At 49.5% G+C, this 25,787-nt stretch overlaps 2 protein-coding genes across 3 annotated transcripts in view; one reads left to right on the top strand and one right to left on the bottom strand.

Moving 5' to 3' along the window:
* Nucleotides 1-25,787, bottom strand: part of LOC100674634 (carboxyl-terminal PDZ ligand of neuronal nitric oxide synthase protein) — a 434,071-nt gene that overhangs the window by 10,714 nt on the left and 397,570 nt on the right. For both annotated transcript variants that reach the window (XM_023554221.2, XM_010594913.3), the window contains exons 7-10: nucleotides 23,792-23,958; nucleotides 21,844-22,023; nucleotides 13,754-13,919; nucleotides 10,322-10,474 (exon numbers count right to left, since the gene is read on the bottom strand). In XM_023554221.2, the coding sequence (XP_023409989.2) occupies nucleotides 10,322-10,474; nucleotides 13,754-13,919; nucleotides 21,844-22,023; nucleotides 23,792-23,958 (666 nt within the window). The remainder of the gene's footprint in view (nucleotides 1-10,321; nucleotides 10,475-13,753; nucleotides 13,920-21,843; nucleotides 22,024-23,791; nucleotides 23,959-25,787) is intronic.
* Nucleotides 1,699-4,898, top strand: SPATA46 (spermatogenesis associated 46). The gene is made up of 3 exons (XM_003415020.3): nucleotides 1,699-2,182; nucleotides 3,318-3,434; nucleotides 4,281-4,898. Exons 1-3 carry the CDS (start codon nucleotides 2,080-2,082, stop codon nucleotides 4,805-4,807), a joined length of 747 nt encoding a protein of 248 aa, XP_003415068.1. The 5' UTR covers nucleotides 1,699-2,079; the 3' UTR covers nucleotides 4,808-4,898.

The following is a 25,787-nucleotide window of genomic DNA, read 5'->3' as shown; positions in this document are numbered from 1 at the left end:
CCTAGTTGTCAGTGGGAGGAATGTGATAGGTCAAAGCAGAATGAAATTCTAGGTCCTCCGGTGCCACCCAGCATCACTCATGACTATGCCGTCTATTTTCGACATGTAAATCACTAGGTTTTCGACCAGGAAGATGTTCATCCACTCCAACCATCTAAATAAACAAAATGGAAAAACCAAGTGGCAGAGAGGTTTGCTCAACACCACACAGGGAGCTAATGGCAGACTGGGAATTAGAACTCACATACACTGATTCCAAGACCTGTGACCTTTGTCTACACCATGCTGCTTCAAATGACAAGGCCAATACCCTTCAAGTTACCAAAGCATGCAACTTCCATTTATATCCCAACTTGTTCTCATGTTCGAAACCAGGTGTCATGGATTGAATTGTGTCCTCCAAAATATGAGTTGTAAATCTTAACCTCCATTCCTGTGGTTATAATCCCATTTGGGAATGGGCTTTCTTTCTTATGCTCATGAGACAGTATTAGTACAGGGTGTGTCTTAAGTCAATTTCTTTTAAAGATTAAACAAGCGAGCAAGAGGAGATAGGGGAAGATAGATGCCAAGCCACACGAAGATCGGCCAGGAGCAGAAGCTCAAGAGACAAGGACCTTCCTCCAGAGTAGACAGAGAGAGAAAGCCTTCTCCTAGAGCCAAATCAAAAACCAAACCCGTTGCTGTCAAGTCAATTCTGACTCATAGCGACCCTACAGGACAGAGTAGAACTGCCCTATAGGGTTTCCAAGGAGCAGCTGGTGGATCTGAACTTCTGATCTTTTGGTTAGCAGCCTGAGCTCTTAACCACTGAGCCATCAGAGCCCCTCTCCTAGAACCAGCACCCTGAATTTGGATTTCTAATCTCTCAACTGTGACAAAATAAATGTTTGTTAAAGCCACTCACTTGTGGTATTTCTGTTACAGCAGCACTAGATAACGAAGACACCAGGGAATGAGGGAGGAACACAAGCGAAATCCAGTTCTCCACATTGTCTTTCAAATTGAGTCCTAGGACTAAATACAGGCAGGAAGACAGCTCTGGGCCCTTGTGCGAAGAAGCAGACATTCACTCACACTCACACATAGTCCACACTGGTACTTCAGAGCAGGCTGTATCTTTCCCACAGAGCAGAGACTGAGACCACTGCCAGGTGGTCTGGAACAGGGTGTATTCAGCTTGTCTTCATGGTGTCGCAGTCATCTTCCACCCACACTCCACAGCCTACTAGCACGCTAGGTTGTTATAAATGACAAAAGTGAAGCAAAGATAAAGACAACTCCCGCTTCTCCTGAGTCCACAGTGTCACCAGCAAACTGACCTTCACTTACATTGAGCAAGATGATACTGAGTAAGCTACCCACTTTTAGTCACTTCCCCAAAATAGACAAACACTGACCACTTAAACCATAGCTGATACCTATTCTTAGGAAACATTTAAGTATTTAGGCATCGAGGGTCATGATGTTTGTAACTTACCTTCTAATAGTTCAGAAAAGACAATTATGGATATTTGCCCACACACAGAAAGAACTGATAAAGCAGAGGGAATAAAAGGTCAATGATACGTAAATATGGAAACAGGGTGCGTGGCCGCTCCTTGTTCTTATTTTTTGCAACTTTTTATAAGCTTGCAATTACTTTCAAAGAAAACAAAAAATATACATGAAAACAAACAAGAAAAAGTATTTGGCGGTGAGATTAGGCAGAAGAGAGAGAAGAAAAGCAAGGGGGTCATTCGGAGAGGACAGGGCTGGGGGTTGGTGGCAGGGACGACACGGAAAGGTAAAAGGGGGACAAACAGATAACATCACTCGACGACTTCTACTATATTTGTCCTTCCCGTTGGGTACTCTCGGTTAGGACAGGCCACTGAGGAATAGAACAAGTCAAAAAATGTTTTAGTTAATCTCATCTTGCAGTAGGCTCATCCATGTTTCAAAGGGCAACCCAGCGGGCAAGTGGAATCATGTGATCTTCTTGTGATGTCAACATGCTCAGAATGTTTATTGTCCGGACAACCCGGCCAGGCTCTCGGGAGCAGATGTGCGCTCTCCACAACCTAGAGTAGTCAGAATATGGAGAGCTTCTCACTCCTCAGCATTTCCGGGCCGCGAATCCCTTCCTCCGCCATGAGCACTTTTCCTGACATTATATCCTCCCGTGCCACCAGCTTACCAGGTAAACTCTGGTGCCACTAGGACCACAGAGGTGTGATTATTGACGCTTTTAACTGAGTCCTCCACCACATCATGTAACATGATTTGGTGAGAAAGTCAAATTACACATGGGGAGACAATAAATTTTCAAAATACTACATTGGCGGTAAGTAGTTCCTGCTGTTTATTCACTTCTGGCAACGTTTGTTGTCCAAGTTTCCGCCCCCTTGAATCCGCATAGGATCTCAAGGTGGCAGTCTTGTCGTCTACGTACGTAAAGAGTATGTGCTAGTTTCAGCTGTTTCGGTAGACGGGACATCTAGACTTGTCAAGCCGTCAGGAGGAACGGAAGAGGCAAAGTAACTGAGCAGCTTGGCGCGGAATGACGTTGCACGCTCCCAGGACCTGCTGTTCAAAGCATGCTCCGGGGACCTGCAACTTCAGCACCGCTTGGGAGCTTACTGGGAACGCAGACTCTCAGGCTCAACCCAGACCCCAGCCCCGCTGAACCAGAACCTGCACTTTTAACAAGATCCCCAGATGGTTCCTCTGAACACTAACGTTTGAGAAGTACTGCTCTGTGGAGTAGTTCTCCTAAATATCCATTCGCCTATACACACAACATTTAGAAACGTTTCCCAAACTGGGCACAGCCACTTGCTCTGGGGTTTGAGGCAGGTCCACTTCTATCCAAGTGTTAGAGAATACTTCTGGCTATGGCAGGCAGCTAGGATCCACCTGGGGTGTGAGGTGTTTTAACTAGAGAATCAGGCTTTTCATCCTCAAAGGGTCTGTGTAATATATGCAGCCGATGACCAGAGCACCCTCACTGAACTCTGGCTCCCAGATCACGCAGAGGTCTGCAACAGAGTGAAGTCACACGTGTGGTCAGCTGCAGGAAGCTCCAGTGAGGGCTGGGCCAGGCAAAGAGGTGTCATCTGGACCGTGACTTAAATCCCCCTTTGGAGAGGATCTTTCCTGGCCCCATGTGGAATTCCCCAGGATGCCTATTTGGGTGCGAGAGAGATCACTGTTTTGCTTTGGCTTTGAGATGTCTTGAAGTACTGAGGTTGAGCCTCTAGGTATGTCTTAGGGAATCCCAAGAAGAGGACTCCCAGCTTCGCTCAGCTCACCAGAGTGTCTCTTCTGTAACCCAGACATTGCAAAGAGTGCGGTACCTGCTGAGGTCTCCAGCCCAGCTCACGCCCTGCCACCCCAGTACCAAAGCAGCGCTCTCCACCAGCACAGGGTGCATAACACGGTGCTCTCACCAGGTGAGGCCTTTGCGACTCTGGCGGGCACATGTGACACGCTGGGGTGCACAGGGCTGCCCCTTAAGGGAAGGGTGCTACAAGCCAGCTGAGCACGCCCCGCGTATGGCCTGGTCAGGCCCTGTGGAGGTATCTTGCCTCTCTGCTCCTATCTCTCTAGTGGGTACATAGAAGCAGTTTCTGCTCAAGTGGGTTGTTGAGGGAAGACGGGCAGTGAACCAGGCAAAATGATCACAACCAAACCACAATGATGGAATGGGGGACTGTCCAGCTGTCCTTTGAGCCACCTGTCCATGTCCATCCTTATAGGAGGCAGAGGGCAAGGTGTCTCCAGGAAGGGACCAAACCAGTTAACGTGGAGTCAATTTCAATTCATGGTGACCCCCATATGTGTCAGAGTAGAACTGTGTCCCATAGGATTTTCCATGGGTGGTTTTTCAGAAGTAAATCACCAGGCCTTTCTTCCAAGGCATCTCTGGGAGGACTCGAACCTCCAACCTTTCAGTTAGCAGTCAAATGTGTTAACTGTTTACAGCACCTAGGGACTCCCCAGGGCAGGAAGGGCTGCGTAAATACCAAGGCTTATTGATTGAAAGAGGACTCTTGTCCAGGGATGGAACTGCCATTTGTGCCAATAGAAAAAGAAAGAGGCAAGAACCAATGCCTTAGACTGTTCTCCCCACCCCATCTTTCACCTGCTCCCAACTGAGGTGGGGCTGAGTAACCAGAGGTCACACCTGACTGCTTGCCTTCAAGCCTTTGTGCACCTCCCCGTGGCCTCCAGCCACCCCAGGCCTCACTGTTCCTTGCCCGAGGCTGAAGGCTCAGACCCAGCACTTTCCTTTGCAGACTGCACCATGGGGGACACCCAGAATGGAGAGCAGCTGAGGCGGAACTGCACCATCTACAGGCCCTGGTTCTCCCCTTACAGCTACTTCGTATGCACGGACAAGGAGAGCCACCTGGAGGCCTACAACTTCCCAGAGGTGCAGCGAGATGAGGGCAGGGGGGACAGCTGCCTTCCTGAGGACATAGCTGAGAGTGTCTGCTCGTCGTCCTCCTCCCCTGAGAATACTTGCCCCCGAGAGGCCACCAGGAAATCCAGGCACGGCCTGGACTCCATGGACTATATCACGTCCCAGGACATCCTAATGGCCTCCAGGTGGCACCCGGCCCAGCAGAACGGCTACAAGTGTGCGGCCTGCTGCCGCATGTACCCCACCCTGCACTCGCTCAAGAGCCACATCAAGGGGGGCTTCAAGGAGGGCTTCAGCTGCAAGGTGTACTATCGAAAGCTCAAAACCCTCTGGGGCAAAGAGCAAAAGGCCCGGCCTGGAGACAGGCTCGCCTCGGGTAGCTGCCAAGCCTTCAAGTAGATCTGCTGGGTGGCGGCAGGGGTTTGTTAGTGGACTCCTCAGGTAAATACGGGACGAAGCCTATTATGTCTCTGGAAAGATGCCAATAAATCAAAGTTAGTTATGGCCCTCTGTCAAGCCTGAGGTCACCCCACACCACCTGCTGTCCTTCCCGCTCCCCATCCTACTCCCCTTCATCTAATGGTTGCCTAACAACACCAGGCCCACCTCCCTGGCTCTCTTTTTTAAACATATCTGAAGATGGTGGTTCTTAAAATAAGGTTCCCAGCCCAGCAGCAGCAGCATCACCACCTGGTAACTTGTAAAAATGACATTCTCAGGCCCCAGCCCAGAACTATGGAATCAGAAGCTTTGGGGGTGGAGCCAGCAATCTGTAGCTGAACGCCCCCCTCCAGGTGACTCTGATGAAATTCCAGCCTGAGGACCACTGCTGTAGGATCCCAGCCTTCTTGTGGGTCCCTTGCCCCACACTAGGGTAGATGCACACTGAAGGAGAAGGGGCTGAGTGCCTCTCGCGGTCGCATGGGACAGCCTGCCCGGCAGAATCTCTGCCCTGTTTGAAAGGCTTCTTAGACATTAGCTCTTCTGAGGAGTGTAACAGGAAGGACCATATGCCTTTATGCAGAAGAGGCAAATCTAACTGCTCATCCCACCACATACACCACGACCACTCACTGACAAGGGGCATCTCTCGCAGAAGCAGAGCAAAAGCGTTTCCATCCAGGTGACATCTTTCCGTGGCCACTTCCAGTCATATCAAAACTGGCTGGTTAATGTGAAAACACTGCTTCCTGTTGCCAAGTAACGTGCCCGAGGACATCCCTGACCTCACTGCCAGCCCTACCCACGAAGGTGGGTAGGCATCAGGGATGCAGTGAGGACAAGTTTTGCCCATTCTGTGGTTAAAAAAGAAGAGCTAAATGCCTGGTAGTCTTACTTTTTGGCCTTGTTTGCCTCTTACTTCACCTCTCAATAACTCAGCGGGTCCTTTCACCACAGTGGGGCATTTCCTTTCAGGGACCCTGAACAGCAGCAGCCCTCCCTGTGTCTTCTACCTTCCCCTTCAGTTGGCCCATAGGTGGGGAGAGGGTCCTCCTTTCTCCCTCCAAGTGGTTGTGTATTAACTCTTTCTGAAGCCTCAGGCTAAAGTTTAGCAGAGCTGCTTCAGCTCACTATTCTGCAGCTAAAACATCACTTGTGGTGCTTTCATTCCCCACAGAGTGTGAGGCAGGCTGGGCTCAGATCCCATCCCATCATAAAAAATGCGTGAATTCGCCCCGCCCCTGCAGCCCCACCCTCGCTCTGTATCCTGTCTCCCCACCCCCAACCACTCAGCCGTTAAAGGCAGAGAGGGCATGTGAACCCGGTTTATCTGACTCTCCCAACCACTCTTCTGACCTGGGCCTGGCAACACACCAGGCTTCACAAACTCTGCCTTTAAAACAGCTACAAGTTCTGCCAAAGTAATCTGGTTTCCGTAATGTAGGTTCCAGGAGACGCTGCAGCTCTGTACTTCTCTGCCAGCATCCCTCCTGCCTTCTGAGCTGTGCTCCTTTCTAGGTGAGCCTGGGGAGGGCGTGCTGCCCCTGTACAGGCATTTCCAGAATTGGCCCACTCAGACTGCTCCCAACTATGGATTTCAGACACTTGCCTCAGGGAAGCAGTGAAAACTTATAATCTTGATGATCTTGGTTGTATCTGAAAATACTATCTGATGCAGGACTTTTCCAATCACTCAAAGCTTGCTGCTACTGTTCACAATATTCCAAATGATGTTTAGAGTTTGAAAAGACCTGGGGTTGGGAAAGTTTGCAAAAATGGATATAGACCAGGGTCTCTTAATAGTAGTGCTATTGGCATTTTGGGGCCAGATAATTCTTTGAAGGGGGTGGGAGGGTTTTCCTGTGCATTGTAGGATGTTTAGCAGCATCCTTGGCTTCCATCTACTAAATGCCAGTAGTATATCACCCAAGCTGTGACAGCCAAAAATGTCCCCAGACATCGCCAAATGTCCCCCGGGGAGCATAACTGCCCTTGGCTAAGAACCACCGGTATAGGTGGAAATCCTGCATCCTGCAAGGCTGGACTATAGAAGCCACAACTGAGGGTACCACCTTCCCTCCCTCCTTCAGGGAACATGTGAATTCTAAGTACCACACCCTTGGAAACCACGTGTCACAGAACTGATGCCACCTGGCTTGCAAAGTGGGGTGGAAGTGGGGGGTGGGTGAGAAGGAGCAGGTGGAGTAGCAGAACAAGAAACAAGAAAAGACAATGGAAAAGCTTTTAGAAATAAGAAAGGTTTATTTAGCAAAAGCCACCAGACTAGTGACAACACCCAGGGAGTAAGTGCACTTACAGTAACAGAATCTTTTCCCAGAGACTTGACCCCACAGAGTTAATGACACAGCAGTTTCAGGAAAAGAGGGGCTGCAGGGCAGGGGCGGGAGAAAGCAGTCAAGCAAAGAGGAAATGAAAGGGTTACAACCCTAAACAAGGTTGGCCGAGAGAAGTGAGGCTGTGGAGCAGCTTTATAGATAGCATTGATATAAGCAGGAATATAAAGAATATAGTTTTCAATCCCAATACACAGTCCATCCTGGGCAGAGAAATCCCTCCCTGGCCCTGCAACTGTGAGGGCCCTGTGTGCCTGAGAGTCTGTGGCAACTGGGCCAGGCTGGGGCTCACAGCCTTCTGTCACCAGGAAGGTAGGTGCCCCTGGTGTTCACTTGTCCTCCGCACGGGGCAGAGTAGAAGGATGAGAAAGGTGAAGGCAGAAGTTGAGTAAGCCGAGCAAGAAGCAGGCGAGGAGAAGGATAGGGGGACATCGCTGGGACATCAGGTTGGCAACGTTCCCTTTTCCGGTCAGTTGGCCCTGATGGAGGGTTGATGGCTGGTGACCCCCCAAGATCTGTCCTTTGAATCTCATTCTCTGAGTGTGCACTGATTTGGGTCACACTGGGGACGATCCCCACACACGAGCCAGTGCTCCAGGAAGGGACTGAATGGGAGAAAGGATGGCAGGACAAAACCACCATGGACCACTCCAGAGGCTAGAGTCTTGAATGGGCCTCACCTCATCATTACAGATAACCAGTCTCTGATTCTTTACCTATCTCCTCCATTTCCTTTCTTCTGGCCCTTCCCCAGTCTTTCAAGACAGTTTTAGAAACCATCTCCCCATCACATATGCTTTTTTCCCCATTCCACCACAAGCCGCCTCCAACCACATTCTGCACACCTAATCCACAGGCCTCTGGCTTTCTCCTCAGCTCCTGCTTGCAGGCCGTGGGCTTCAAGAAACCAGAACTTCTACTTCCTCAGCCAGTAGACATTCTAATGATCCAAGAGGTCCTCGACTGGAGAAACATCCCAGTTTAGGATTATGTAAACTAGTAAGCTCCACCAAACTGGATTCTTGACATCTGCTGCTTTAGCTTTGCACAGCTCACTTTCCTTTTTCTTCCTTTCCTCACTTATCTGGGCCTACTTCCAATGGTTAATTAGAAAATAAAACAGAACAACTCCCTCCAACTAAATGCATGTCAGCAGGGAACAGAAGTCTATTGCTGATTCAAACACCCTGAAGACTCTCATTCTCTTATCTCAGGTCACCTCTCACAAGCCTAAATACATGTGTATACCTTCCCTTGCACATGTGTACATACACACACACACACACACGCACAAACCCCATTCCTACGTCCACTGACACCCTGGTGCACCATCCCGAAGGAAGGCTAATGTAAAGCTACATTTGTTTAACTTGGACTTTCTGGTCTAGAAAAAATCTAGTTGTGGTATAAGAGCGGCTCTTTCATATATATAAATTATAAAGCAAAGAGAGGGTTGACGAATTCTATTTTCAGACAACCAAATCTTTACTAACTGACCCTCAAATAATACTGTAGTCTAGGCCTATAGCTTCTTGTCCAGGACAAAGACTTATTTCCCTGAACATACTATTCCAACATGTCTCAGACATGTTTAAATCTGTGACTAGCCACTTATGGCCTTCCTGGAGCAAAAGGTGCTGTCCTCACTGTGCCCAGTCAGCTTGCTGCACCAAGTGGTGATCTGTAGGCCAGGTGGAGATTGTAAAGGACAAAAGGATTGCACATGGCATTTGTTACAGGTGCGCTCGAGGCATACACCCACAGAGATGGGTGGGCCAAGGGTGACATGGCCATGGTCCTTGACCTAAGTGGCAGTGATTCTGAAGAGTGGACGAAAGAGCTACCAGTCTGTGGCCATTTTTTGCAGTAAAAACTGACCACCATTGCCCAGTGGAGGGGACAGGTTGAGAGGTAAGGCTAGGCGCCAGGTAAGGCTGGGGCTCTGAGGCGTTCATAGAGGCAAGAGTGAGGACTGCAACAGCTTCCGTGGGCATAGCTCCTGAGGTGGGACACAGGGGAGATGAAGGGACAGCTTCCCAGCCCCATTTAGATGAGCCGGGCTTTCAGGTAGGAGGTGGACAGGGCTTCCATACTGAAGAATCAGAACCAAGTAATCTGTGGCAGCATCGAGGCTGTCCTCCCCATAGGCTTCCAAAGCAAGGGCCTGGATGACGTTAAGACTCCCAGTCTCCCTTGGAAGCAACAACTGACATCCAACTAGATAAAACTCACGGATCCAAGTCATCAATTAGCTAACCCAGTGTGACGCATACCAATTCCATGTTCACACAGAAAGGAATATCCTGTCTTTCATAGCCCAGAACATTGAACATCGACAGCCTCAGCAAGGGCCTAGAGAAGGAATTCTTCCCCCTAAAGTCCAGGGAAGGATTAGGCAACTTGTAGCATCCTGATATCCAGAAACAAAGTACCTGAGAAGGTACACATGGCTTCCTTTCATAGTTGGGACAAGGGAGGTAGGGAGCCAAAGGGGGCTGGGGGCATCACACAACACAGGAGTGTGATAACAGCAGCAGGCAGGGCAGGTCCTTCAGCAGCCTGGTGGTCCTCAAGAGTGACCCTCTCTCAAAGTCACGGGCTCTGGAAGGGCCTGCCTCTTCTTTAGTCACAAATAGAAGGGAGGAGCTGATTCACCTCTGGGAATCCAGTTTCTTCTCCACTTTACCCTCCACAGCAAAATCCTTACCCTTTTCTGAAACCTTCCTCTCTCCCAGGCCCCTGTATCCTCATCAGTGCGGATTAGCTAGGCAACCCCCCTACCCGGGCAGCAGCCACACATGGTCCCTGGACACCATCGCGGGCTCCTCCTCCATCTCCTCCGTGCCCCGGGGCACCTACACCGCAATCTCATCATCCAGGCTATCGCCCAACTCCTGCCTCTGCAGGACATTCAGCAGGCGGGGCAGCTCTTCCTGAGACCACGAGTCTCGCTCCTCGCTCTCATCCGTGTTGGACTCGTACTCCGAGGCGATTCCCGACTCTCGGAACTTGATGAGCTCCAGGCCGCCCAGGAGCGGCTCGCCCTGATCCGGGGGTGGGGTGTCCTCGGACGGGAGAAAGCGGAAGCACTCCAGCTTCACCAAGCAATCACGCCTACCTAAGGGGCTGCCCGCTGGGTGGGCAAAGTCAGCCAAGCCCGCGCCCAGTGGCGAAGGGTGCAGATCTTCTGGCTTAGGGGTCGTGGGGTCGCAGAGTACAGGCAGGGCTCCGGAGCGGAAGGTGATCTCCAGCAAGCTGTCCTGGGAGCCCACTGGAGGGGGAGACAAGAAGGGTGAGCTGCGTTAGGCAAGGTGGTTGGTTTGGGAAGCCCTGTGCAAGAGTCCTTCCCTGACCAACTTAAGGGCACTTCATAGGTGTTTTGCATCCCATAACACTTCACCTTCTTCCTACAGTGTGGGAGAGCCTAGAAAAAGGATGTGTCTAACCCTATGCACCCCATCATTCAGACTTTGCTGCAGAGTTCTGCTATTTTTCCTGTTCATCAAGCATCAGTATGCACCAAGCACTGCTCTCAGCGCTTTGATTATTCCATTTTGCTCTCCCAGTGCCCCAGCAAGTAGGAACTATTATCATTGGTCCCATTTGCAGACCAGGCAACTGAGCTCTGAAAGGTTCAGTGATTTGGGTGTTAAAAATAAAACAAAACAATAACAAAAAACCATTGTGGCCAAGTTGATTCTGACTCATAGAGACCCTACAGGACAGAGTAGAACTGCCCCACAGGGTTCCAGGGAGTGGCTGGTGGATTCAAACTGCTGACCTTTTGGTTGGCAGCCAAGCTTTTAACCACTGTGCCACCAGGGCTTCGATTTGGGTACAGGAGCTACAATTCCAATCTACCTTGTTTGACTGAATTTTTCCTTTATCCGCTTAAGAGTTGCCTGAGTATAGCAACCAAAAATGGTACCTTCAGGAGCCTAGATGGATGCAGTGGGTTGATTTTAGCACAAGACCAAGGTGCTGTTTATATAAACATTTAAACAAATGGTCTGGGAAATGACATGTTCTAGTAAATTATTTTGACTCCAAGTCCAGTATTCTATTGCGCCACAGCTGCCTCTTCGGTAGGGATTTAGTCTGGAAATGGTGTGAACCTTAACAGGGGGTGGGATGGATGGGGACTGATTCATCCTAGAAGATGGGCAGACCTGGGAATTAGGCTGATGATCATCCCACTAGCTTCCTGTGGAACATCAAGTGGAGGAGTCAACAGCTGTAGCAGTCACCATCGAGCTGATTCTGACTCATAGTGACCCCATATGTTTCAGAGTAGAATTGCTCCACAGTGTTTTCAAGGCTGTGACCTTTCAGAAATAGATCGCCAAGTCTTTCTTCCAATGCCCCTCTGGTGGGTTTGAACTGCCAACCTTTCAGTTACTAGCCAAGCACTTTACTGTTTGTACCACCCAGGGATCTATACTAGTATCGTACTAGTAGCTTTGTCGTTGTGCGCCATGGAGTTGATTCCGATTCATAGCGACCTTATAGGACAGAGAAGAACTTCCCCATAGGGTTTCCTAGGCTGTAACCTTTACGGGAGCAAATCGCCAGGTTTTTTCTCCTGCAGAGACACTGGAGAGTTTGAACCATTGACCTTTTGGTTAGCAGTTGCGCCTTTAACAATTGCGCCACTAGGGCTCCTTATACTAGTAGCTTAAGATGGTCCAAACCCCATACACAGACCAGCCCTATTCACTAGAGGCTGAAAGCAGAGGGAGGTATTCCCCACCTACTGCCTCGAGGGGCCTACACGATCTCTGGGAATGAGGTAATGGGTAATGGCAGGGCAGTGGGAATCACGTGACGGTGTGGCGAGGCCAGTGAATGCCCTGAATGAAGTTTACAGTAGGAGAAAGCTACAAACTGAAAGAATCATGTCAAAAGCATGAGATGACATTTAGCACAACCTTGTAAATCAGCATTAATTAGAAAAGAACAGGGACTCAATAAACAAAAATCTGGAATATCCAGAGAGGCTACAGAGTGGTGAAGCACAGTCGTTCCCAATCCGCTTAAAAAACACAGATTTCCTGCCCTGCCCTGCCCTGCCCCAGACCTAGAGGCACATTCTCTGTGGGTTGGATCCAGGAATATGCATTTTTTAAAAAAGCTCATAGAATACTTTGAGGAAACCACTGGTGCAGTAGGAAAAGTGTTAGTTTTGCATTTAGACCTGGTTTGAACCTTGACTCTACCCCTTGCTAGTCCTGTAAACTTGAGCTAGTTACTTAGCCTCTCTGAGTCCGTTTCCTCATCTGTAAAACTGGGTAGCAATATCTACCACTATAAAGATTAAATAAAACCGTGTATGTAGAATTCTAACACACCTTCTGGCACAACGCAAGCAACCCATGGATAAGCTCAAGAGGAAGGCATGGCGATGTGCCATATCTAGGGCTTCCTGGTTCAGCCCAGAGGCGGCATCTCAACTGCCAGCCAGGCAACCTCTACCAATAACCAGCAGTCACTCCACTGCTGCTTTATCCGTTAAATGCATAGACTGCTACTTGTTTTTTATATGCTGCCCCAAAACCAAACCCAAACCCACTGCCATTGAGTCGATGCCAACTCATGAACTGCCCCATACAGTTTTCAAGGAGCGACTGGTAGATTTGAACTGCTGACCTTTTAACTACTATACCACTAGAGCTTTTCTATGCTACAGAGTTGTGAAAATAAATAGTGTAGGGAGTGTGTTATGGATTGACTATGTCCCCCAAGGATATGCTGAAGTCCTAACCCCTGTACCTGTTAATTGGATCCTGTTTGGAAACAGGGTTTTCTTTTTTATGTTAATGAGGTCATGCCAGGGTAGGCTGGGTCCGAAACTTAATCTCTTCTGATTAATATCTTATAAAGGGGAATACAGACACAGACGGACAGACACCTACATGGGGAAGACATCATGTGAGGATGCGCCTACAAGCCAAGGAATGTCAAGAAACACCCTGGGCTACAGAAGCTGAATGATACCAGCAAGTTTCTTCCCCTAGAGCTGACAGAGAATAGCCCTGCCAGTGCCCTAGATTTGGACTCCTAGCCTCCAAAACTGTGAGAAAAATAAGTTTCTATTCTTTAAAGTCACCCACTTGTGGTATGTTTATTACGACAGCATAGGAACTAAGACAAAGAGAGTAAATGACTAAGCAGTTTGATGTCTCCCACAGAACTCACAGACAGCATGACACACAGTAGGTGCTCAGTTGATTGGAAAGCCATCTGAGAAAGCAATGGGCTGCCTTAGGAGGCAGGGTACCCCAGCCCCCATCTGGTAGCAACTGGATGAATATGTGACAGCACTCCCCAGAGACATTCAAGCGTGAATCTGGGCATTGGATTAGAAGGTGGCCAAGATTCCCTCTGGCCTTGAAATTCTGTAATTCCACGAAGTGTATGGATGAGACACACAAGGCTAGAATACAGGGCAGGCCAGTGGTCCACTAAAGCACCAGAAGTGCTGTGGGGAAAATAACATCTGTTTTCCAGAGCCTCCATGGAGGGCGGTGAGGCTGGGGAGGGCATCGCTTACTGGCATTCTGTCCTGACAGCTTCAGCTCCAGCTCCTGCACCTGCTTGACCAGCAGTGAGATGTGCTGGAGCATGTCCTTGTTCTGCAGAAGGAGCTGGTGTACACGAGCCTGGGCCTCCAGCCGCGCCGCAGCCTCCGCAGCCAACTGGTCCTTCAGCAAGTGAACCTGCAGAGAGAAGGGGGTGGCAGGGAAAACAAGACAGGACAGAGAGAAGAGAGGGCATGGATATAACTAAGAGTTGCTGGTGCACGTCTGAACCAGAGAAGCCCTCCATGTTCAAGTCAAAATGAGGAAGCCCTTCGTGGACAGAGGGGCACCTGGGGCTTGTCATTCAGGAGAAGGAAGAGCCGAGAGAAACCGGGTCGCTTGGCCTACGCATCTCTCTGTACGTTCCAAGTAAGGACCGTTGTATGTCACCTGCCACTCTGGGCCCCATGTCAAGGCCAAGAGGCAGGAAAGAGCCATCGACTGGTCCCCCCCATCTGCTGTGCCCCATCCTTGTCATAAGAACTCCTTCAGCACCATATGTATCACTGCCATGATGAGGGAGGTACTCTTTCTTGTCCTGTCTTTTTTTTTAAAAAACAAAAACTGATGTATCGATCCATGAGCAAAGAATAGTGTCACAACAAACCCCTGTTCAATCATTCCTCCCACCTTGCTCCAGCCCAAACATAATAGGGCATAGGAAGAACTACATGGGATCTTTCTAAATCACCGAGGTGGCCATCATTAAGCTATCTTATCTTTTCATGACTGTGGGCATCAGTTTCTTTCCCTGTCAAAAAACACAAAAACCAAACCCATTGCCGTCAAGTCGATTCCAACTTACAGCGACCCCACAGGACAGAGCAGAACCGCCCCATAGGGTTTTCAAGGAGTGGCAGGTGGATTTCAACTGCTGACCTTTTGGTTAGCAGCCAAATGCTTCATCACTGCACTACCAGGGCTCCTCCCTGACTGTCCATTCCCTTTTTATTTCCCATGACGCCTAGGACAGAGGTTCATACCTGGCAAGGGTCACCTGTTTGCTGACTGACTCATGACAGTCATAAGTCATGACAGGTCCTCCACCCACAACCTGGAAAGGCTGAGGTGACCAGCTACCAGAGGCAGTTCACAGAGCCGGCCCTCTGGTGGGAGGGGGACCCTTGTCAATTCACAGCCCCTCATGGTAGAGTCACTGGCAATGGCAGGCTCATGTGCTTGGGGCCCAGTGGTGTCTACACACTGCTCTCGGTGCCCTCCTGGTGTGGAGGCAAGCTCAGTGGGAGGAGATGGGGGCAATTATATCAGGACTCTGGCTTGAAGAGACTGAGTCACGAAGCCAATAACTGTTCACACATATGTGATTATTGTGCTGGGAAGTGGATAAAGGGGCTACTGGGGAACAGAGAGGGCACGTCACTGCAGTCAGGGACAACTGAGATGGAGGGTTTCAGAAGGCCCTTGAAGAAAGGGAACAAAGGAATGTGGTGACCCTGGGCCACAGCAGGTTGTGGGTAAAGACACACAGGTTGATTGGGGCAGGACAGGCGGAGCAAGAAGTGGAGGAAGGAAGGAAGAGGAGACTCAAGAGCTAGCTCATCCCGTTGCCCAAAAAAAACAAATGGTCTAGATTTCTGAAGAGAAATTTGCTCCAAAGGGATTCACATTTTATCAGGGAATAAAAGACTGTGTTTACCCAATCCTTGGCCAACCCTGACTGTGGGACCTGCCAGGCCCAGTATTTGCACCTCCCAGAGGCCAGCACTCAGAGCATCAACCTCTTGAGCGCAGTGGCTGCTTCCCTCTGCCCAGATCTGAGGACCTGACCTTGTAGCCACCTCTGCTTATAACTGAATGGAGCCACTAATGAGATTAGCTGACACTTCCCATTACCAGCTCCCAAGGTTGGGTCCATCTCCCCCCTGGGGCAAAATGCCTAAGGAATCTAAGACAAATCTGTCCTTCACATAGCGCTGGTAAGGACCAAATGGACATTTTGTCAAGACATTGGGCTTCTTTGCTGTCTCATATGAACTGGGGAAAGATTTGGAGAACAGTGAGAACATGGAGAGAAGTGCCAATGATATTTTCATCTGGGTATCAGATGGTAAGTGCCTATCCTCCTTGGAAACTGGAATAATTTCACCAGGAGACCCCCAAATCCTACTGGTTCTGAGGAACAAGACAATTGCCTTGGGAAGCCCCTCAAAAGGCAGCCAAAAGAAGGGCCACCTTAACCTTCCACCTGCAAATACTGCTTCTTATTCCAACTAAGAGCATCACAGAAAGGAATAAATTGAGCACAGAGAACTGTTAATTACTCACTTCCTATTTTCTTTGGATCCAAACAGGAATGCCAGACAGAAATGTGGAAGAAAGTTTTTGAAGGGATGTAAAGAGAGACAGCAGAGAATTCTGCATAATACCCCTAACTGGTATGTACTGAGGGATCCCTGCACACCTGAGACAGACTCAGGTCCTTGCAACGCCACATCTGAACATCCTGACTGCCAGAGCAGGCCATTTGAGAGCACTGGATCAGGGGCGGAGACACATGCGTCTCCTGGTTACTCCCTGTGCAACCGTAGGTGATTCTCTTCCCTCTGACCTCAGTGTCTCCACCTGTCATTGAGAGGGCTGACTAGAGGCTTGGACAGTCTAATGCCACATCCAGGAGGACACAGTGGTCAGTATTAGGGGCCATTTGTTAAAGGCTCTTGAATATCACTCCTAGACCCTCCCTGCTGAGGTCAGAGAATTAGGGATAGGGACGAAGGGAGCGTTCCCTCCTGGCAAAGTCAGAAAAGAAAAAGTGGGAGGCTTCTTTCGCAGGTATTCATGTGCCAATGTTGGAACCATTATACCATCCACAATAAAAGAAGATCCCTGAATCAAATGCTTCCGTCACAAATCAACTGGCAGTAAGGGTCGTGAGAAAACACTCCTGAGGCTGAGCGTCCCTCATACCAGCTTAAATAAGAATTCCAGCGTTGCAAATACAGAGTTGTAACATTTCAGGTACATTAAAACCTGCAAAAGCTGGAACCTCTGTAAGGCAGAAACCTGCCAGAGAGGGAAAACTCAAATATTTTCCACTAAATAGAGAGCTATAAAAAAGTGGTGGCTGCACCTTGTCAAAGGCAGAAAACTTGTGAGACCCAGAAACATAAGGCAGTAACATCAAGTCCCCGGCTCGCATTTTCAGACCCTGTAAATGAGAAAGAACAGGCTGCTGTCGCCGCTCAGACCCACACTAATGAGCCCTTCTGCCTCCTCCTGCAGCCATCAAAAGTGGCATCAGGCATCAGGCTCAAACCGCACGCTGTAGCAGTCTGTGCCTCAGAGAACCCAAACCAGGCCAAGGTAAGACACAGAGGCCTGGGCTTCTTTTAACGCTGGGGCAATTTAACAATCCTTGCACTTTGCATCTGTAGCCCAGACTCGAAGCACTGAACTGAGGCAGTGTTATTTCCAGCCTTGGCCTGGGCAGTCAGCTGCGGCTCTCTGCTCGTTTCCATATTCGTACTACCAAAGCAGAGCAGACAGTACCATTTCTTCTCTGACAGGTGGGGTATTTGTGTTTAGCGCATTTTGCTTTCAAGCAATTAAACACCTTTAGCAAAGTTAAACCAAAGGAAAACAAAAAAACAAACCCTTTGCTGTGGAGTCAATTTCAACTGGGACAACCCCGTGTGTTAGAGTAGAGCTGCTCCGCAGGGTTTTCTTATAATTTTTATGGAAGCAGATCGCTAGGGCTTTCCTCCGTGGTACCGCTGAAGTTGGTTCAAACTGCCAACTTTTAGGTTAATAAACCAGTGCAAACTATTTGCCCTGCCCAGGGACCTTTTGCAAAGGTGGTGGTGTTCGGTGACGTCAAGCCGATTTTTGACTCATAGCAACCCCATGTGACGGAGTAGAACTGCCTCATAGGGGTGTCTAGGCTGTAAACGTTATGGGAGCAGACTACCAGGTCTTTCTCCTGTGGAGTCGCTGGGTGGATTTGAACCACCAACCTTTGGGTTAGCAGCTGAGCGTTTAATCGTTGTGCCACCAGGGCTCCTGGAAAGGTAAGTGTTAGCATCTCCTTTCCAGAGCTGCATCATCTTTGCCAATGACTTTTCCAGTCACGAAATAAGTCCCTAGGTGGGCCACGGCCTGGAGTGCCAGGGCTCAGATGCCCACTGTGTCCTAGACACAGTACTACATGCATCAGTTCAAGCCGGCACCCTCCAGCTCTATGCCCCTTCCCCAAACTCTGACACCCACCTCCCCACCCCACCCAGCAAAACCACTCACTCTCTAGCCCACTTGCCTGGACTCCAGCTCCTCCATCAGAAGTGGGGGCAGGGCCAGGCTGAAGTTAGGGAGCAGCAGGAGCATGGAAATGGCAGTGGAGAGAACCAGAGCAATTTGCCCCACACACACCAGACACGGAAGCAGAGGCAGGCGGTGCTGTCCCAGCATGCATAAGGCAGGGACTTAGGCAGTGCACGCCAGTGCGCTAGGGACTGGGAGAAGCCGTGAGGACAGATGCTAAACCTGGGGCCTGGGAACGGGGCGTGGAGCTTTTTATTTAGCACTGTTCCTTTAACTAACCACAGCACACACGATGGCGAAGCATAAATAACCACGTACTTGTTCCTCAACAAGCGGAAATGGCAGCAGGTAGAGGGGAAACCTTTAAATAGCAATACTGTGCTGAACTAACGTCTTCCTCCGGAGCTAGGCTGGGAATTGGCAAACTGTGAAGTAATCTGGCCTATTTAACAGCTGCCAGTCGTCTACGGTGCTCAGATCAATTCTGGAGCTATGGAAGCCCAGCCCATGGCCATGCGAATGCCAGCTACCTCCCGTTTTGGTTCAAGGTTAGGCTATGTTCTCAGTTACCTCCTTGAACTTTTGCTCCATCTGGAAGCAAGAAGCTAGTGCAGCCAGGCAAGCCTCATGCTGGAACAGGAGAGTGGTCAGGGGGCTTGGAGAAAAGGATCTGCTATTTACACACTGAGGTCTAACCTAGAAACACTGAGGAGTTGGTGGGACACCACCTCTGCCCACATAGCTTTAAGGCCAGGGCAGGCTTCTTCTAGGCCAGGTCTGAGCCAGCATAGGGTGAGGTTGGGAGAGGCCTTGACGTCTTAGACCAACCAGAACACCCTGAAGGGGGCCTAAGCCTGGTTCCAATTAGAGTGAAGAACCAGACTGGACCGGGAGTATAAGTGGGGGTGGAGTGGGGGGTAGGTATATAACACAACAAGTGACCCCAAGAATGCAGCGGTCTGCAAGAAAATCTGTCTCCTTCAGATCACCCCAGGAGCTACATGTCCCCACCTGAAAATGCTGAGGTCAGAGTTTTTCCTATTAGAATTCTGGGGACTGCTGGAAGTTTTGTGAAGACAGACAGAGATGACAGATACGAAGAAAGAAACCTTACAGTCTGGTGGCAACAGAGTCTGACAGAACAAGTAAAAGCTGACCTCATGCTGAACACGGAAATCAGTCCTGCTCATAAAGAAAAACCCAGCGTGCTGGATTTGATCTATTTTAAAAACATGAAAGATGCCAAGGAGACCTATTAATCCACCTACAGCTCTTACGTAATTGCTTTCACCCAAGGATATGGATACTAACGAAAAGCCTTTGGTTCAAATGCCATGAAGAGAGTGGAGAAAGAGCAGTGGGTGGAGAGAGCTATAACTGAAGGCCAGCTAAGGACTGAATCCATGTGCAGGACAGGGGCCAACAGCCAGTTGAGAGGGACAACACCACTCTGCTGCCTTCCTGGGCAGCAAAAGCAAGCTGCAAACACACGGCAGGTGGACAGAGATTGCCTGATGGGACCTTAGCGACTAGGAGTACGTTCAAGAATCAATCAGATGACCTCCAAGGTCCTGTCCAACCTGAAGATTCTGGAAGAGCCTACGACCTTACCCAAAGTTGTCTCACCAAAGTGGGATTTTGATACCCTACGGTGGCCTTTCAATCATCTGCTGGGACTGGGCATAAACCAGGGCAGTCAGTGTTGACTATAATCAAGTCATCCTCCAAAGGAATGAGAGGTTAAGGGCACCCCAGCTGTGGGAGTGCTGGAACTGAGAGGCCCATGAAGCAAATCTCAAGCATCACAGTCTTCCCTTTCCTTAGGTCCTCTGCCTTCCAGGAGAGAGGCAGTTAAAATCGGGCTGTGCAGTGATGTCCCATGCACGTAGGTGCCGCTTGACGCTGTACCAGAAACCCACTCTTGGGGTTTCATCCTGACTGTGATAGACCCATAATCAGTTATAGGTCTGGGTCTTGGTAGACTGAGTGCTTCCTTAGAGTGCCTCAACATTCTTGTTGTGCAGGTTATACATCTGCAGTTTCTCTTTAGCAGTGACATCAAATTCAAATGCCTCTCTGATAATAGTCATCATGAATATGCATCAGCCCCATTCTCAGATAAATAATAATTACTTGTCAACTGATAGGCTGAAAGAGAAAAGTATAATCGTCAAAGAATGGATATGTATTCAACGTGAAACGTTTGGAACTGACGTTGCGGGTGGACCCTGAGCCGAAGCCTGCGGGCTTTGTGCTTCTGTCAGCCCTCGCTCTCGGGGGCGGGATTCTCGGGACTGCCACGTGGTCATTAACTATGGCAGATGACTTCTTTGATTTGACAAAGAGGGCTGCTTTTTTTTTTCCCCCTGAAAAGAATCCATGAATGACATTCCCTCCTCTTTGTGGCTGTTTTGGAAATACCTGCAAGTCCTCCCAGCAACAGCACACGTCCTTTTGCTTCATGGTCAGAATTTTATAAAGGGCTGAAGTAACTTGGGAGCCATATCCCATTGGCTCTATCCTCCAGAAACCTGGCTACAGAAGCCATCCAGGAGGCTTGGGCCTCAGGCCGAGGTCAGTGTGACACTGTGTTCCAAGGGCTGTTCAAGACTCACTGTGTAGGGCATCAGGCAAGGCTGCTGGGTGCTTGCTCAGGGTGCAGCGTGGGAAAGGACAGCACTGCCTGGTGATTCACTCCACCCAAGAGCCAGGAGGAAGTGAGAGAAGGTACAAGAGGGATCAATAAATGCTTCTCAGAGAAGTCTTCTTCCTGCCATTCTAGAATACTCAAGCGGACTCAGAATGCTGATGCATAGAGCTGCCCTTCCAGATCTCTCTCCAACCCTCCCGAATCCCGACTGCCCACCTCTCCTTGTCTTCATCCACCCACTCAGGTTCTGCCCTGTCTGATTTGCACCTTGGGATTCAGCCTTTATTGAAATGGTCTGAGTGACATGTCCTCACCGCTCCCTGATTGCCTATGGTAAAGATCAAGCCCAGACTCCTGGGGATAAGGAAGATGTTGACCACAGTGCCCTGTGCACAAAGCAAACGAAAGGAATCATGGCTAAAAAGCAGCATGAGAAATCAGTTCTCCTCCCTCCACAACATAGTAGTAGCCCCACAAGTCTTTGAAGCTCAAACAACGCTTTGTTCCTGAGATCTAAGCCCATTCTTCTCCTCAAGGTTCAAATTATGTACCTAAAATCCTGTAAGTTAAATCCCATTATAATGAATTCATTACAAAGCCAGTATTGTACCAAATACTGGCTCAAATAAGTGGATCACTGATGGAGGCTTGGAAGCCTGTTATGGACAAGGAGGTTGGGACGCCGGGGTAGAAGGCCTTGCAAGGGAGGTTGGCACAAATTCACACTTCAAGCACTTTTAAGGGTGGCATCACAAGTCACACCTGTCCTGACTCCAGAGGCATCCCTTCCTACCCCAAACGCCAGGAAGATAAGGCAGGGGAGGAAAGGTGGAGTTGTGTGCATCTTTTTCCTCGGTGAGGTCATGTCATTATCCAACAATATCCAGCCAAGCCAGCCAAGCCTGATTCAGAGCAGGGGATACATGGGAAACCGAAAATGTTTCTTTCCATTCCAACCGCATCACCCACCTCTCTCCCTCCCGCCTCCCCGTGTCCCCAACAGGCAATGGTCGAGTAGCATAAGCGGTCCTTACGGCTCCCTAGTTTTAAACCTGCCCTGAGCCCCTGGCTAGGGAAGGCGCGTCAAGCCCATGAGAGTGGAGCCTGTGAAGTAGGGAGGAGGCTGAGGAGAACCTGGGCCACAGCCACTTGCGTCTGCTGCTGCTGCTGCTGGAGGAGCTGCTGGAGGAGCTGCATCTGGTGGTGGGTGGACAGCGGCGTCCCTGAGCCCAGGCCTGGGGGGTTCGAGGAAGAGGAAGGAAGGAGCATCCTGGGCGAGGCTGTCAGCATGGGCTCCTGTGGGTGGGGTGAAACCTAGAGGAGAAGAGACGGCAGGACGTGACACACGGGCAGGCACCATATTTAGGGAGCTCACTCTGTCTGTAGAGACATGGGCATGAACGTGGGCCGAGTGAAATGGCCCACTTGTAGCCCACAGCTGGAAGTGCTGATGTCTTCAGCGGAAAGATGAATGGGACTCCAGGGAGAAGATGGTGTAACTGCCTGGGCTGGGACCACATAGTTAGAAAATCATTTTGGACACTTCAGTAATTGATCCAAAGTGATGGGAGACAGCTGATACTGTCCCATCTCATGCCTACTACTTCGAATTATACCATATTGTTGAGGTACTTGAGGTTCTAGGCTTAGAGAAACGTATTTCTACAGAAGTAGCTACCTATCACCCCACTATGAGAAGAGGAAGGAGGCAGCTTTAGTCCTCTGCTCTGCTGCATCTTTAAGGCTCCCTCCTTCAGGGTCTGGATGTTTCTCATGTGTTGGGCACTGAAGGAAGGGGCCACGTGAGCAGAAGCTCTCCAAGCCCTTCACTGCCTCCTTTCACAGTGAAACCCACCAGAGAAGAAAGCTTGGACCAAAATCCAGTGTCGTCGAGTCGATTCCGACTCATAGTGACCCTACAGGACAGAGTAAAACTGCCCCATAGAGTTTCCAAGGAGTGCCTGGTGGATTCTAACTGCCTATCCTTTGGTTAGCAGCTGTAGCACTTAACCACTACACCACCAGGGTTTCCAAAGCTTGGACAGTAAAACAAATAATGATCGGGAGAGAGAGCCTCCCTCTTCAGCTGAAAGCAGTTTCTCTCCTACAACTCGGTACGTTTAAGACTGCTTCTATACTTCAGTACTGGACTGTAGGGAGGGATGTTTTGTTTCTGGTTGTGCTGCTGCTGGTCCTTCAGACAATGCAAGAGGAAGGCGCCCAATGACAGAGGACTATTGCCAATTGGTAGGAACAAATTGGGCACCAAAGAAAATGTCAGGCAGATCACTGTGAACTGTACTGACCTCCAAACTAGAGAGACTTCTCCCTGTGAGGAACTGGCCTAAGGCATATGAGTGACGAGGAAAGGGGCACCTGTAGGGCCATTCTTTAGTAATTTTCCTTCTAGTTTTCTTTCCTTTTGTGTTCAGGTTGGAATTTGGTCTCAAGTTTTTCATTTCTTAATCTGGATCATATTAAAGAACTCCTTAGGGCCTCAGTCATGTTACCTGTAAGATGTGCGGGTTGGAGGGGATGACACCTAAGATGGTCTCCCAGTTGCTAACATCCAAGGAACCAATTTCCACACTCCACAGTGCTATTAAACAGAGTGTTAAAGACACACAATCACTAGTCGCAGGGAGAGGGAGCCAAAACTTATTTCGCTCCATTAGCTAAACCACAGGAGATTACGTTTGCAGGTATGCAAGGATCAGCCTTGCACAAATACCGTGCAGAGGTGAGATGCCATTGAAGGCAGGGAGTGCTGGGGGGAAGGAGGAGATCAAACGTAATGGTGGGGTCTTGGGAGGGCAACGAATATCAGAACTGAGCTCGGCAGCCTGCTGGGACACAGCAGGGCCTAGAGTCAGCACCCAGGCCTGAATATCCAAAGTCAGGGCCTCAGAAAGGAAGCAGCATGTGCTCAGGCGCAGCTACCGTGCTGTGGAGCATCTCCTCTGAAGGTGACCCAGCAGGGGCTACAAGATGACTAGTGGGGGCTGAGGCTGTGACACAGGCTACTCCAGTAGGCAGCAGGGACACACAGGTACAAGCCCCCGGATGGGCCCCTCCTGACTACCTTGGAGTCTGTGTGGGAGCCTCCTTCATTCCCAACTGCGTCAAGGTCGGTTACCCCTCGGCTGAACTCCAGGACATCGTTCCCTGGAAGTGGGACCTCTACCGCATCAATGTCAGTCTCCTCCGCGGTGGCTGTGGAGGCCCTCTCGGCTCCGGTGAGCTGACGGCCTGCAGGGACAACAGAGATGGCAGGGAAGGGAACTGTGAGGCCCCAGACAATGTTCTTGGTGTAACACTTCATATTTTAGTTGTTGTTGTTAGTTGCCATCGAGTCAATTCTGACTCATGGTGACCCCATGTGTATAGAGTAGAACTGCTCCACAGGGTTTTCAAGGCTGTGATCTTTCAAAAGCAGATCGCTAGGCCTGTTTTCTGAGGCACCTCTGTGTGGGTTCGAACCATCAACCTTAGGCTAATAGCCGAGCGCTTTGTGCTACCCAGGCATTCTGTGCCATGCCTACTGGCTCCATGACATTTTCACATATCTTTTCACTCAAGTACATTAGCTTCCCAACCCAATAAGATGTTCCCATTTTTAAATCTTTTTAAAGTCCTGAAAAAAAGGGAAATTTCTTCAAGCCTGGACTTGATTGCTTTGCTTGGCTTTGCTAGGTTGGCATGGTGTTTATATTGATAGAGTGTGGGGACTCTGTAAAAAGGGAGTGACAGTCACCTCCACCACAGCCCCAGCTCAGGAATGGCATACAGCCAAGGGAAAGAACCCCAAACTGGGAATCCAGAGATGTGGGAGTTTTCCCCACCCATACCCCTAGTGAGTTGTAGGATAAGGGGCAAATCACCTAGCTCCCTGGGCCCCAGTTTCATCAACTATGAAATTAGAGAGCTGAGTCAGACATACGGGTAGACTTGCATGACCAAGGAATAAGGGCAGGGAGATTTGAGGCCCCCATCCCAATGCCGTATCAGTCTCCCAACCCTCAGAGCCTGACTCTGATCCTCCTGCCAAGAGCAGAAGCTGGGGAAGAGGTCTGCAGAAGAAGGCAGTGATGGAAGGAGAGAGACGACATGGCTGGTTCTCCACACCTTCCTCATCCAATCTACTTCCCACTTTTCCTCCTCCCACTGATGACAGTGACCATATCTTTGATTATACACATACCATACTGCTTAATCCCAATGTATGAAAGTCTTATTTCTTATTTTTCTTCATTCTCTGTCTCTATTTCTAGGACTCTATGTCAACAACTTGGAAACCCTGGTGGTGTAAGGTGGCATAGTGGTTAAGTGTTATGGCTGCTAATCGAAAGGTCAGCAGTTTGACTCTACCAGGTACTCCTTGGAAATTCTATAGGGCAGTTCTACTCTGTCTTATAGGGTCACTATGAATCGGAATCGACTTGATGGTAATGGGTTGTTTTGTTTTTTTTTTTATACCAACAACTGATAATTCCTTGGCACTTCACAAGAGATATTTTCTTTCCCTACTTTTGAGATTAGGTTCATCACTGCTGTCTTCAATTAGATCTCTTAAAAACTTTCAGACACTAAGCACCAAATTGTAAAACGGTTTAATCTAAGCGGGAAATACTGAGAGCTGATTCTCTAACTCTCTACCCAGAGAACCAGGCCTCAATTGTTTGAGGAGCCTGCCTTTTGTAGAACAAATCATTCTAAGAAGTCTTCCTATGCAAACCCGCATGAGTCTTCTGGGAAAACAAGCCTGATATTTAGAAAGTAAGCAGTGTGCTTGGTTCTCCTTCTGGCTGCTCCGGGAGATGGCCCTGTTTACGGCTGGAATGGTGCTCAACAGAAAAGACAGTCTTGGACTGTGGCCTGGTAGAGAAGACCTGGTGGCTCTTCTGCCCTTTGTAAATCAGGGGGTGGAGAGCAAAGAGAGCAGCCTGCCTTCTACCACACCCCTGCAGCCTGCTTTCTACCACATCCCTACAGCCTGCTTTCTACCACACCCCTGCAGCCTGCCTTCTGTCATGCCCCTGCAGCCCGATTTCTGCCACAGCCCTGCAGCCTGCTTTCCA

This window comes from Loxodonta africana, chromosome 3, assembly GCF_030014295.1.
Source record: "Loxodonta africana isolate mLoxAfr1 chromosome 3, mLoxAfr1.hap2, whole genome shotgun sequence".
Lineage (NCBI taxonomy): Eukaryota > Metazoa > Chordata > Mammalia > Proboscidea > Elephantidae > Loxodonta > Loxodonta africana.
The sequence above is the reverse complement of the archived record's forward strand: the minus strand, read 5'-3'. Positions and strand labels throughout refer to the sequence as shown.